This window comes from Oryctolagus cuniculus, chromosome 11, assembly GCF_964237555.1.
Source record: "Oryctolagus cuniculus chromosome 11, mOryCun1.1, whole genome shotgun sequence".
In the NCBI taxonomy this organism is placed as follows: domain Eukaryota; kingdom Metazoa; phylum Chordata; class Mammalia; order Lagomorpha; family Leporidae; genus Oryctolagus; species Oryctolagus cuniculus.
The window spans coordinates 103437359-103450066 of NC_091442.1; the positions used below are offsets into that span (position 1 = coordinate 103437359).

The following is a 12708-nucleotide window of genomic DNA, read 5'->3' on the forward strand; positions in this document are numbered from 1 at the left end:
GCCCAATAACATCTACATCAAAGGCAATAAGGATGGGACTTACTTTCAATTTCAGAGCCAACCCATTAGCAATCTATCATCTCTCTGGAGGTTCTTTATGTGTGCTGATCCCAGTACTCATAGAACCTGTGAGACCTGTCCCAGCTCTGGGGAAGTTCCCCAAACCTCTTCACAGTTAAGCTACCTCTGTTCCCCCCGAGTCTAAAATCACCAACCTCCACTTTCAACATCTCTGAGATTATCTGGTAAAACCCTTCCAAAGAAGGATTAAAGACAAAAGACGTATCAAGTGTTATCTTTATTTACAGGTAAATAGCTCACTCAAAGGGGGAAAAAAAGCTGTGCATCTCTCTCTCTCTCCCTGTCTCCCTACTGCAACAGTGACCTGCAGTCAGCTGTGGGAGAGCTGGTGCCACTTTTGGACATAAGCAGGTAGCAGTAGTTCCAGCTCTTGTACAGGCACCCAGAAACTATCTGGGACACTCTTCACCCAGTGAGCAGGGGCTTTTCACCACAGCAGTTCAAGAGCAACTAGCGGGGATGGTCTCCACCTTGCCAGCTGCATCCACCCAGCAATGGGTGGGGAGGGTGAGCCACCCCGATGGAAGGGAAGTGCCTCCTACAGGGACTCTTACAGACACTCAACACGATTGTGAAACGAGTGGGGCTGTGGCTGGCGGACATTGTGCTCATATGTGATCCAGGGATTTTACCAGAGAGAAAAATATGCATCCCCCACTGACTTTGAGTCTCACTGGGAGGATTGAGCTCAATCCCCCAGAGTGAAACACATATGGGCAGCAGCTCTGGGAACCCCTCAGTGTCTTTGTGGATGGATCAGGCTAGAGGGGTGGAGTGGTCCTTCTTGCACTCTTTGACCATGAGAGCCCTGGATGCTGAGACAGAAAACACTGTGACTGTGTGAGAGGATGTAGGGTGTAGCTGAGTTTCTGGGCAATCATTGGCTGCTGCTGCACACTCTTGGAGCTCCTTGATTGTGTAGAGCAGCTCATAGTTGCCGGAACCGTGCTTACAATAAGGACTAAACAGATCATTTGTGTGGTTTGTATGGTGGGTTGGATGAGTGTTGCACACACTGGGGGTTAACACCTGGGCATTGCTCAGCTTGGAGGAAAGGAGGTGAGGGATTGATCACACTGAAGAGGTGACCATTCCCCTCCATCCTGTTAACCAGAGGAGAGCTACCATGCCCAACTTGGGTGTTACCCTGAATACTCATCCCACCCTGGAGCACTGACCAGAGCTCTCTGGACACATGTACTACACACCTCTTGGTATTCACTGAAAGAGCAGACATTCCACTAAGCCACAGAGGTATGGTTCAAAGATAAATGTCATCAGAAGAAAAAAAACAATTATTTCAATAAATGCCTAAAAATAAATGCAGAAATTCAAGAAACAAGAATAAGGAAAACACCAGGGCCTCTGAAAAGGAGCACAAAAACATTTCAATATTATAATGTGAAGATGAAGAAATTGCTGATATGCCAGAAACAGAATTCAAAAAATTAATCATAGGATTATTCAAAAGCAATCAGAATCAAATCCACAAACCAAAGAAAACCACACATGATATGAATGAAATTTTTTCCATGAAATTGAGATTTTTTAAAGAGAAATAAAAATGAAATATTAGAAATGAATAATTCAATAGGTCAAATAAAAATATGGTAGAAAGCCTTCACAACAGACTTGGTGAGGCAGAAGAAAGAATATCAGACCTGGAAGACAAATCTCTGGAAATCATTCAGTCATACCAAAAAATATTAAAAAAAGGAAGAAGTTAGAAAACTTAAAAACAGTATTGCAGATTTATGGGATGCTATCAAACAACCCAACATATGGGTCTTAGGAGTTCCTGAAGATGGGAAAGAAAAAATGGACTAAAAGACCTATTCAGTAAAATAATTAGAGAAAATTTCCATAATTTGGAGAAATAAATGGACATCTGAGTACAGGAAGCACATAGATTGCCTAACAAATGTGACCAGGAAAGATCTTCACCACAACTCATTGTAGTCAAACTTTCCACAGTAAAGCATAAAGAAAAGATTCTAAAATATGCACAAGGGAAACACCAGATTACTTTAAAAAAATCTCCAATTAGACTCATAGCTGATTTCTCATCAGAAACCCTACAGGCGAGAAGGGAATGGTGAGATATATTCCAAGTCTTAAGTGAAAAAACTGTCAACCCAGAATACTGTACCCTGCAAAGCTCTCATTTATGAAAAAGGTGAAATAAAGACCTTCCATAACAAACAGATTGAAAGAATTTGTCACCATTCATCCAACCTTACAAAAGATGCAAAAAAGATGTGCTACACACAGAAACACAGAAAGCAAGCCATCATCATAAAAGAATGTGAGGACAGAAAATCCCCCAGTAAAAGTTCAAAAGAAATCTAAAATAAATGATAGAAATATTCATGGAAAAATGGTGGGGCCATCATTACTTATCAGTAGTTACTTTTAATGTAAATGGCCTCAACTCTCCAGTTAAAATACAGACTGGCCAAATGGATTTAAAAACAAGACCCATCTATTTTCTGCCTATAAGAAACACATCTCACCAACAAAGATACATGTAGTCTTAAAGCGAAAGAATGGAAAAAGATATTTCATGTTAATGGAAAGCCAAAAGGGCAGGTATAACCATTCTAATATCAGACAAAATAGACTTTAACACAAAAACTGTTAAAAGAGAAAGAGAAAGGCACTGTATAATGATATATTCGATAGGAAGATGTGATTATAATAAATGTATATGCAGCCCATTGCAGGGTGCTTGACTATCTACAAGAACTGTTAACAGATCTAAAGGAAGACATAGACTCCAGCACAATGGTAATGGGGGACTTCAACACTTTACTTTCATCAATGGACAGATCAACCACAGGAAATCAACAAAAAAACAGAGCTAATCGAAACTGTAGAACAAATGGAACTAACACACATCTACAAAACTTTTTACCCCACAGTTGCAGAATGCACAATTTTTCTCATCAGTGCACAGAACTTTATGTATGATAGACCATATTTTAGGCCATAAAGTAAGCCTCAGAAAATTAAAAAAAATCAAAGTCATACCATGCATCTTCTCTTATCACAATAGATTGAAGCTGGAAATCAACAACTCAAGTATCTCTAGGACATATGCAAACACATGGAGACTGAACAACATGCTCTTGGATGAACAGTGAGTCATAGAAGAAATCAAAAGAGAAATGAAAAATTCCTGGAAATGAATGAAGAAAACTATACATCATATCGAAACTTATGGGATACAGCAAAAGCAGTTTCAAGAGGGAAGTTTATAGCAATGTATGCCTACATCAAGAAACTGGAAAATCACCAAATAAATGAGCTATCAATGCAACTCAAGGACCTAGAAAACAACAACAAACCTAACCCCAAATTAGTAGGAGGAAAGAAATAATTAAAATTAGAGAAGAAATAAATAAAAAACCCAAAAGATCAGAAAAATGAAGAGATGGTTTTTAGAAAAAATAAAAATTGTTTTTGAAAAAATTTAAAAAAAAAAAACAAAATTGACACACCATTGGCCCAACTAACCAAAAAAGAAGAAGACTTAATAAAATTAGAGATGAAAAAGGAATAGTTAACAGATAGCAGAGAAAGAAAAATAAACATCAAGAATTACTACAAAGAGCTGTATGCCAGCAAATCAGAAAATCTAGAAAAAATGAATAGATTCCTAGACACATACTATCTACCAAAATTGAGTCATGAAGACATAGAACACCTAAACAGATCAATAACCAAGATGGATATTGAATCAATAACAAAGACACTCTCAACAAAGAAAAGCCCAGGTCCCAATGGGTTCACTGCTGAATTCTACCAGACATTTAAAGAAGAGCTAGTTCTAATTCTTCCCAAGCTATTCAAAACAATTGAAAAGGAGGGAATCCTCCTAAACTCCTTTTACAAAACCAGCGTTACCTTAATTCCTAAGCCAGAGAAAGAAACAACAGAAAAAGATAATTATAGACCAGTTTCCCTGATGAACATAGATGCAAAAATCCTCAACAAAACACTAGCCAATCAAATTCAACAACACATCAGAAAGATCATTCACCCAAAATAAATGGGATTTATCCCTGGTACATAGGAATGGTTCAACATTCACAGATCAATCAATTCTAAGATCAATCCCATTCACAATAGCTACAAAAATTTTAAATACCTTGCAATAAATTTAACCAAGGACATCAAATATCTCTATTATGAAAATTACAAAGCATTAATAAAAGAAATAGAAGAAGACATAAAAAGTGGGAAAATCTTCCATGTTCATGAATTATAAGAATTAATATAATCAAAATGTCCATACTACTGAAAGCAATTTATAGATTCAATGCAATCTCAATCAAAATACCAACAACATTGTTCTCAGATCTAGAAAAAAATGATGCTAAAATTCATATGGATACACAGTGATCCCAAATAGCTAAAACAATCTTAAACAACAAAAGCAAATCTGGATATATTGCAATACCAGATCTCAAGACATACTACAGGACAGTTGTATTCAAAGCTCCTTTTACTGGCACGAAAACATTTGTGTAGACCAATGTAACAGACCATAAACTCCACAAATCAATCCATACATCTATAACCAAATTGTCTTTGACAAAGGAGCAAAAATCAATCTGTGGAGCAAAGACAGTCTCTTTGACAAATGGTGCTGGTATGAAGTATGAAACAAGACCCCTACCTTACGCCTTACACCTTACACCTTACATAAAAATCCACTCAAAATGGATTAGAGACTTAAATCTATAGACTGATACTATCAAATTACTAGAGAACATTAGGGAAACCCTATAAGACATTGGCATAGGGGAAAACTTCTTGGAAAATACCCCAAAAGCACAGGCAATCAAAGCTAAAGTTAACAAATGGGATTACATAAAACTGAGAAGCTAATGCACTACAAAAGAAACACTCAGCAAAGAGGCAACTGACATAATTGGAGCAAATATTTTCAGACTATGCAACTTATAAAGGATTAATTTCCAGAACCTATAAAGAGCTCAAGAAACTCAACAACAACAAAACAAACAATTCAGTTAAGATAAGGGCAAAGAACCTGAACAGACATTTTTCAAGAAAGGAAATTCAAATGACCAACAGAACATGAAAAAAAAAAAATGCTCAGGATCATTAGCATCAGGGAAGTGAAAATCAAAACCACTTTGAGGTTTCACTTCACTCTATTAGAATGGCTCTCATACAGAAATCAACAAACAGCAAATCCTGTGGGTGGGAATGTAAACTGGTGTAGCCACTCTGGAAGACAGTATGCTGATACTTCAGAAATCTGAATATAGACCTACCATATGACCCAGCCATCCCACTCCTGGGAATTTACCCAAAGGAAATGAAATCAGCATATGAATGGGTGATCTGTACCCCCACATTCATTGCAACTCAATTTTCAATAGCTAAGATATGGAATCAACCCAGATGTCCATCAACTGAAGACTGGCTAAGGAAATTATGGTAAATATATGCACTATAGAATACTTATACAGCGGTAAAGAAAAATGAAATCCTGTTATTTGTAACAAAATGGATGCAATTGGAAAGCATTATATTTAGTGAAATAAGCCAGTTACCAAGACAAATTATGGTTTCTCTAAGGTAATCTATAGGAGCACAACTAACACCTTGAGATGAGATGATTTTGAACAGTCCTTGTCTTAACTGTTGAGGAATAATTTTTTTTTGTTTGTGTTTCTTCTTTTTTCTTTTTTCCTCATACTATTCGGTGAACTCTCTACTTAGTGTAGGGTTAATCTTATGAGTATAAGATTAACAGAAGGGCCGGCGCCGCGGCTCAATAGGCTAATCCTCCGCTTTGCGGCGCCAGCACACCAGGTTCTAGTCCCGGTCGGGGCGCCGGATTCTGTCCCGGTTGCCCCTCTTCCAGGCCAGCTCTCTGCTATGGCCCGGGAGTGCAGTGGAGGATGGCCCAAGTGCTTGGGCCCTGCACCCCATGGGAGACCAGGAGAAGCACCTGGCTTCCGCCTTCGGATCAGCGCGGTGCGCCGGCCGCAGCGCACCGGCCGCAGCGGCCATTGGAGGGTGAACCAACAGCAAAGGAAGACCTTTCTCTCTGTCTCTCTCTCTCTCACTGTCCACTCTGCCTGTAAAAAAAAAAAAAAAAAAAAAAAAAAAGATTAACTGAAAACAGATCCTTTGTAAAAATAAGAATGGAAATAGGAGAGGGATGAGATAGAAGGGTGGGAGTATGGGCAGGAGGGAAGTAGAAGGAGAAGAATCACCATGTTCCCAAATTTGTATATATTAAATGCATGAAGTTTATATTTCTTAAATAAAATTTTAAAATGTGAAAAAAGAGCAGAGTCTGAATCAAGCTTCATATCTGAGCTCTACTATGTACTATCTGTAAAATCTCGAGCAAATTAACCCCAAAAAGACTTACTCTCCTTTTCCAGGAAAGGGAGATGATAATAGTATCTATTCCACTGGATTATTTTGAATATTAAATGTGTTACCCTATGTAAAGTGTTTAGAAAAGTGCCTGGCACAAGATAAAAGCTGTCTTTGTTTAAGTCAGATTGGATGTAAAGTCTCTGATTACTCAGCTCTGTGTGTTACTGCTTAAAAAGCTTGTAGACCATAAAAAGTTTTAAAATAATATGTTAGGGTTCAGGGCAAGGTACCAGTGTCCCTCACTGGAGTCTGGTATGAGCTTGTGTGTATACATGGATGTGTATATGATTTGGGAATAGGGTGTATCATGAGCTCTACCTTTATAAAGAAGTAGAAAAGTAGGTAGGAAATACTCTACAGAATTGAGGGATCTCTATAATACCATCCTACAGCTATTTGCCTGCCACCTAAGGATCCCTCCTCCTGCTACGCATTCTCCAGACGGCAGTGCCAACCCTGTCTATTCATGTTTTATTATCAGTAAGGCTCTGTTCCTCAGTGAATTTCCTTTCCATTTCTTTTCAAATGGCTTTTCTGATATGAGCATTGTTGAATATGTGCAAGAAAGAGCAAGATAGAGGCAGAGGTGGGTGTATGGATAGATTTGCATAAATATAAATACAGTATATGTACCCCTGTTTAAACGATGTAATGATAATATTGTGTTGCCATCTCAGAATGAAAGCTAATTAATTCAGCCATTGAAATGATAATGATTTCTTTTTCAGTTAATACCAGAGTATTTTAAAAAAGGCTGCACAATTGTTCTATGCACAGTTCTTCAATTCATCTTGGAATAAGCAGTTTTATTCTATTAACTATTGAGCTGTCTATCAGTGTCTGTGGCACTTTGAAAGGGAATCATTTCTGGGAGGTGCTAGAGATTACTAAGAAGGCTTGATTCATGAAGGCTAATGTGTTCATTGAGTTCATGATTTGGTACCAGGAAAAAGAAGTTCTCTTTTCACTTTTAATCTCTTTTAAAATGCACACTCTGGTATTTACACTCTTCAACATCAACACTGATCTGAAGTATGAAGTCTTTTTTTAGACTTTATTTGTCTAGACATTTAGAAAATGTGTAGATTTTTCCTACTGAAATGTATGCCAGCTGACAAATTTGCAAGCAACATCATGACTTCGTTGACCTTAACATCTTTAATTTTTACTTTAGCCTATGTCTTCATGTTTAGCAAGTTACCAAGGTCTGAATGTTTTCCTCACTTCTTCCCCTGTTCTCTCCTGGTCTAATTCAGGCATTGGTCATTTGTCAGCTATATTGAGGTGTGGTCTTTTGCATCCAATCTCCTATGTCACCTTTCTTGATTTTGCTCCAGTGTTTCTTCCTAAGGTGCATGTTAGGTCACAACTTCTCTGCCAGAATCTTTGAATGGCTTCTTCCTTTCTACATGGTAAAGGCTCAGCTCCTTTACTTGATGCCCAAAAGCATTAAATCACAGCCTGTTGCCATTACATACCTTTCTCTACCATCCTACCAACATGGATTATCCACCCTTCCTTGGAACTTCCATAATCCATTGCCTTTGCTCATTTCCCAGTATGTCTTCCTACTGTTTGTCCAAGGTCATGCTTAAATTCTGCTTCCTTCATAGAACACTCTGTGAGTCTCCTACTCTGAATTAATCAGGGTCACTCCCAGCCCATGTAATGCTTTATCCTCAAGATTCATGACTTCTTGCTGTTGGGAAATCATCAAATTATACTCACTTTTTTGGATAGTTTTTTTGCCTTCTGCTAGAAAATTGTCATAATAAATATGCTAATCTTCCTGTCTTCAATGCCACTGCTGCCCCTCCCCCAAAATGTGACATTACATTTGCAAACATATTTTGTGATCCTGAAATTTAAACTTATTTGGCTATTCTGTCTAACTATCTTGAAGTATACTGTGAATTTACTCTTCTTTGTCTTCCTACTAAGTTGGAAGCTCTGAAGATAAGAAATGTTTTATTGATCTTTAGATCTTCCAAGTCAGATAATGCAATTTTCAGATAGTAGATACTTAGTATTAAGTATTTTTACTCACTTGTGACCTAATGGAAGCAATTGTAGGATAGCAATTAAAGAGTACAGGCTTCAGTGCATGAATGCCTGGGTTTAAACTCTCCTAGGTTACTTATTAACCATGTGATCATAGCCCAGTATCTTAACTTCTTTGTACCTTTTATTATTCATCTGTACTATTGAGACATGTTATATCATCTTCATCACAAAAAATTGATAGGAATTAAACAACTAAATGGATGTAATGGTTTAGAATCATAGCTAGTAAGTGCTTAATAAATATTAAATATTGTTTTATCATTCTTAAAATAGGAAGGACTCATGATCTTAATTTTGTCAGAGGTATGAAGATAATTGAAAGGCAGAGGTAAGGTGGCCAACTGCTTATGGATATGAAGGAGAGATTTTTATGATCCTGGTGTTTTTTGAACCAGATAAAGCCAGCATGGAATTATCTTAAGGCCATGCCTAGAGGTCACCTGAAGAGATCTCCATGTACAGAGTGTGGTGCGAATTTCCACATTCCTAGATGTTGAAGAAGGAATTACACAACACACCATGGGCTAGCATAAGGCTGTATTCGCTCTCATCAAGGAAGTGCAGATGAAAGTCTCCCAATGATAGGAGGAGTTCTCTAAAGAATTTAAGACAAGAGGAAAAGAATCAACTTTGAAATCTTGCCAAGCACAGCTAATGGCAATACCATGGTCCCCTCTTATCCATGGGGATTATGTTCTAAGAGCCTCCTCCCCAGTGGATGCCTGAAGCTATAGATAGTACTGATTTTTTCCTTTATATATATGCCTATGATAAAGTTTATTTATAAATTAGATAGAGTAAGAGATTAACAATAACTAACAACATAGAACAATTATAATAATACACTGTAATCAAAATTGTGTGTGACTGTGGTCTCTTTCTCTCAAACACATGAGGTAGGCAGGGTATGCAGACTGGATACAACAGGAAAAAGGGATGTATCAGTTCCTAATGGGACAGAGCAGGATGGTATGAGATTTCATCACCTTATTCAGAATATAATTTCAAGCTTCTTGAATTATTTATTTTTGGAATTTTTAAATAATTTTTTCATTTTATTTTATGTATCTGAGAAGGAGGGAGAGATGAGAGGTAAGTAGGTAGGTAGGTAGATAGATAGATAGATAAAGAAAGAGTAAGAAAGAGAACTCATATCCACTAGCCCATATCTTGGCTGAATCTGAAGTCAGAAATTCAGTTCAGGTCTCCCACATGGATGGCAAGAACCCAATCATTTGCCAGGTGCTGGAGTTGGGCCTTAAACCCAGGTTCTGCAATATAGGACATGTGCAGTTGACCTCAGTCACTGAAACAGGAATGTGAAACTATGGATAATAAGGGGAGTGTTATAATTGTCAAATAAGTGCTTCCCTGTCCGTTCTTCCCTTGGCTCTCACAATCCTCTCCCTATTCCTCACCCCCCTTGCCTCTAGAAGTGTTGGGAAATATGGTTATCCTGCTACAGGAGAAAGAGTAGAAGTGGGACTGAGACATGGGAAGAGGGAAAACGAGAAAGGATGCCAGTCACGTTCCTTCACAGACTGCAGGACCCTTGTTTGTGTTCACTTTTAAATCAAGATGGGCATTTTTATTATTACACTAGGCTGTCATATTAAGCACTAAATAACCTTGAATGTGAGTTTGTCCCCAAATGCCCCAAACAGCAACAAACTTTCCAAGACTTGGCTCAGTGTTCACCTCGTTTCCTGACCTTTTATCCAAAACGGACCATTCTCTATGTCTGTTCTACCCCATAACAGCCTCCCATGGTAACTCATGTAGAGCAGAGCATTTGGTGCAATGGGTTAAGCCACATTTTGTCATGTCCGCATCCCACATCTGAGTGCTTGGGGTTGATTTTTTTTAATTTTTATTTTTTAATTTTTTTTTTTTTTTGACAGGCAGAGTGGACAGTGAGAGAGAGAGACAGGTCTTCCCTTTCTGTTGGTTCACCCCCAACTGGCTGCTGCAGCCGGCACATGGTGCTGATTCAAAGCCAGGAGCCAGGTGCTTCTCCTGGTCTCCCATGCGGGTGCAGGGCCCAAGAACTTGGGCCATCCTCCACTGCACTCCCGGGCCACAGCAGAGAGCTGGCCTGGAAGAGGAGCAACTGGGACAGAATCCAGTGCCCCGACTGGGACTAGAACCTGGTGTGCCGGCACCGCAGGCGGAACATTAGCCTGTTGAGCCGCGGCCAGCGGGGTTGGTTCTTGCCTTCCTTTCAATCCAGTTTCTCCATAATGCACTTGGGAGGCAACAGAAGACAACCTAAGTACTTGAATTCCTGCCATCCATGTGGGAGACCCAGATGGAGTTCTTGGCTTCTAGCTTCAGTCTGGCCCAGTTCCAGCTCTGGCTGTTGTGGCCACTTGGGGGGGGGGGGTGAACCAGAGAATGGCAAATCTTTCTCTCTCTATCTCTCTTCTCTATGTCACTGTGCCTTTCAAATAATGAATCTTTAAAAAAAAAAACTCATGCAACTTTTAATTTCACTTGGTTCGTTATTTGCATATATTTGCTGTCAACCAACTTTTAAACTCTGGGAGGACAGGAAAGAATAATTCAACCTCATAGCACCAGCATCTAGCACTCATTGCCACATAATTGTCCCCCAATAAAGGTATATGAAAATGGTATAACTTAAAAGTCAAACCAAAATTTTTCTTAAGAAGGACCATAATTCAAATTTGACTTTTTAGTTTTGAGAGATGTATGCAGTAGCCTTCTCGATCATGCAATATAATTCGAAGTACCATTTGTTACTGCTATACCCAAGGAGTGACTAGACACTCTCCAGCAGTTCAGTAGAGAAATGATCTGACATCGCTCAATCCAAGCATGTTGTGTTTTTCTGAGAAGTCTTTAGAACTTAGGACCTTATTACACTTTCAGTGTTTCCTCCACAGGTTTCTTCAGGAGAAGCATTACTAAAAATGCAGTGTACAAGTGTAAAAATGGGGGCAACTGTGTGATGGATATGTACATGCGAAGGAAGTGCCAAGAATGTCGACTAAGGAAATGCAAGGAGATGGGAATGTTGGCTGAATGTATGTATACAGGTATTCACTTCAAGCAACTAAATTCTCTAAAATCTTTAACTAAAAATCTCTTAAAAAGGCAGATGTCAGATAACTCCTATCAGAGAGGGGGTACTTCTTGCATTAAAGAAGAGATCTACCTGGCCAACTGACATTGTCTAGACTGTCAGCCCAAGAGCATGGGATTTGGCTGAAAGAAACAGCTATTTTTTATTGTTCTTTGTTGCATGGTAGTGAAGTGGCACCACCACACAGTTAAGTAACATACTTTCACGAGCTTAGAGATGATAATCTAAAAGTTTCCTCAAAATTTGATTTTAATATATTTCTTATTTATTGTGTTATTAACACAATGATCCACAGTTGTGGAGAAAAATAAGAACGTTTTATAAGGTCTAACTGCCTCTGCACTGTCTAAATAGAGTTTTAAACTGACTCATTAAGAATTCATCTTCTCCTAGAGCAGGTTTGAACAAATTTGTATAGCTTTACACAGGAAATTAACTACTCTGAGTTTTAATATAATTTTGTCCTTCAATCTGATAAAGAGACACTGTATGAACTGCTAACTCTGTGAGGAATCATAACCTACCTAAAAAACTGGAATGCATGCTAGTATATAACATAATTAATTTTTCAATCTGCAAATTCTACAGACTGCTCAGATTTTGCGATCTGTCCTCTTCCTCCTCAAAACACAAATAGACAAACAAAAGTCTCCAAGGGGATGATAGCATTCAGGGAGGGAATGCCGCAGGAAACAAAAGCCTTTGGAAGATGACTCCAGTCCTATTGTTCCCAAACTGTACAAGCAAACTGGGATGGACCCAGAGAAATAATGCATGCAGAAGGGAGAAAAAACAGATCTGTGTAAATAATCCAGCTCTTTGGATGAAAGTTTTATAGTGGCCGATCACAGTCTCATTTTAGCAGACATGAAACAAGAGCCAGCCACAGGGGCTAGTGCTGGTATCCTATCTCACACTGGAAACACTTTGATCCTGCTGGTTCATGTTGCTCATCACTTAAATATGAACTTGTTCCAACTGAAGCTCTGGGGGCATTTGGCATAGGCTCACCTGTAAAAGTAGAGAATATT

The 12708-nt window shown here is 38.6% G+C and overlaps 1 protein-coding gene across 1 annotated transcript in view; it reads left to right on the plus strand.

Moving 5' to 3' along the window:
* NR1H4 (nuclear receptor subfamily 1 group H member 4) overlaps positions 1–12708 on the plus strand; it is a gene marked incomplete at its 5' end in the record, with an annotated part of 60581 nt that overhangs the window by 19025 nt on the left and 28848 nt on the right. Inside the window, 1 exon segment of the mRNA NM_001082726.1 lies at positions 11478–11618. Coding sequence (NP_001076195.1) covers positions 11478–11618 — 141 coding nt within the window.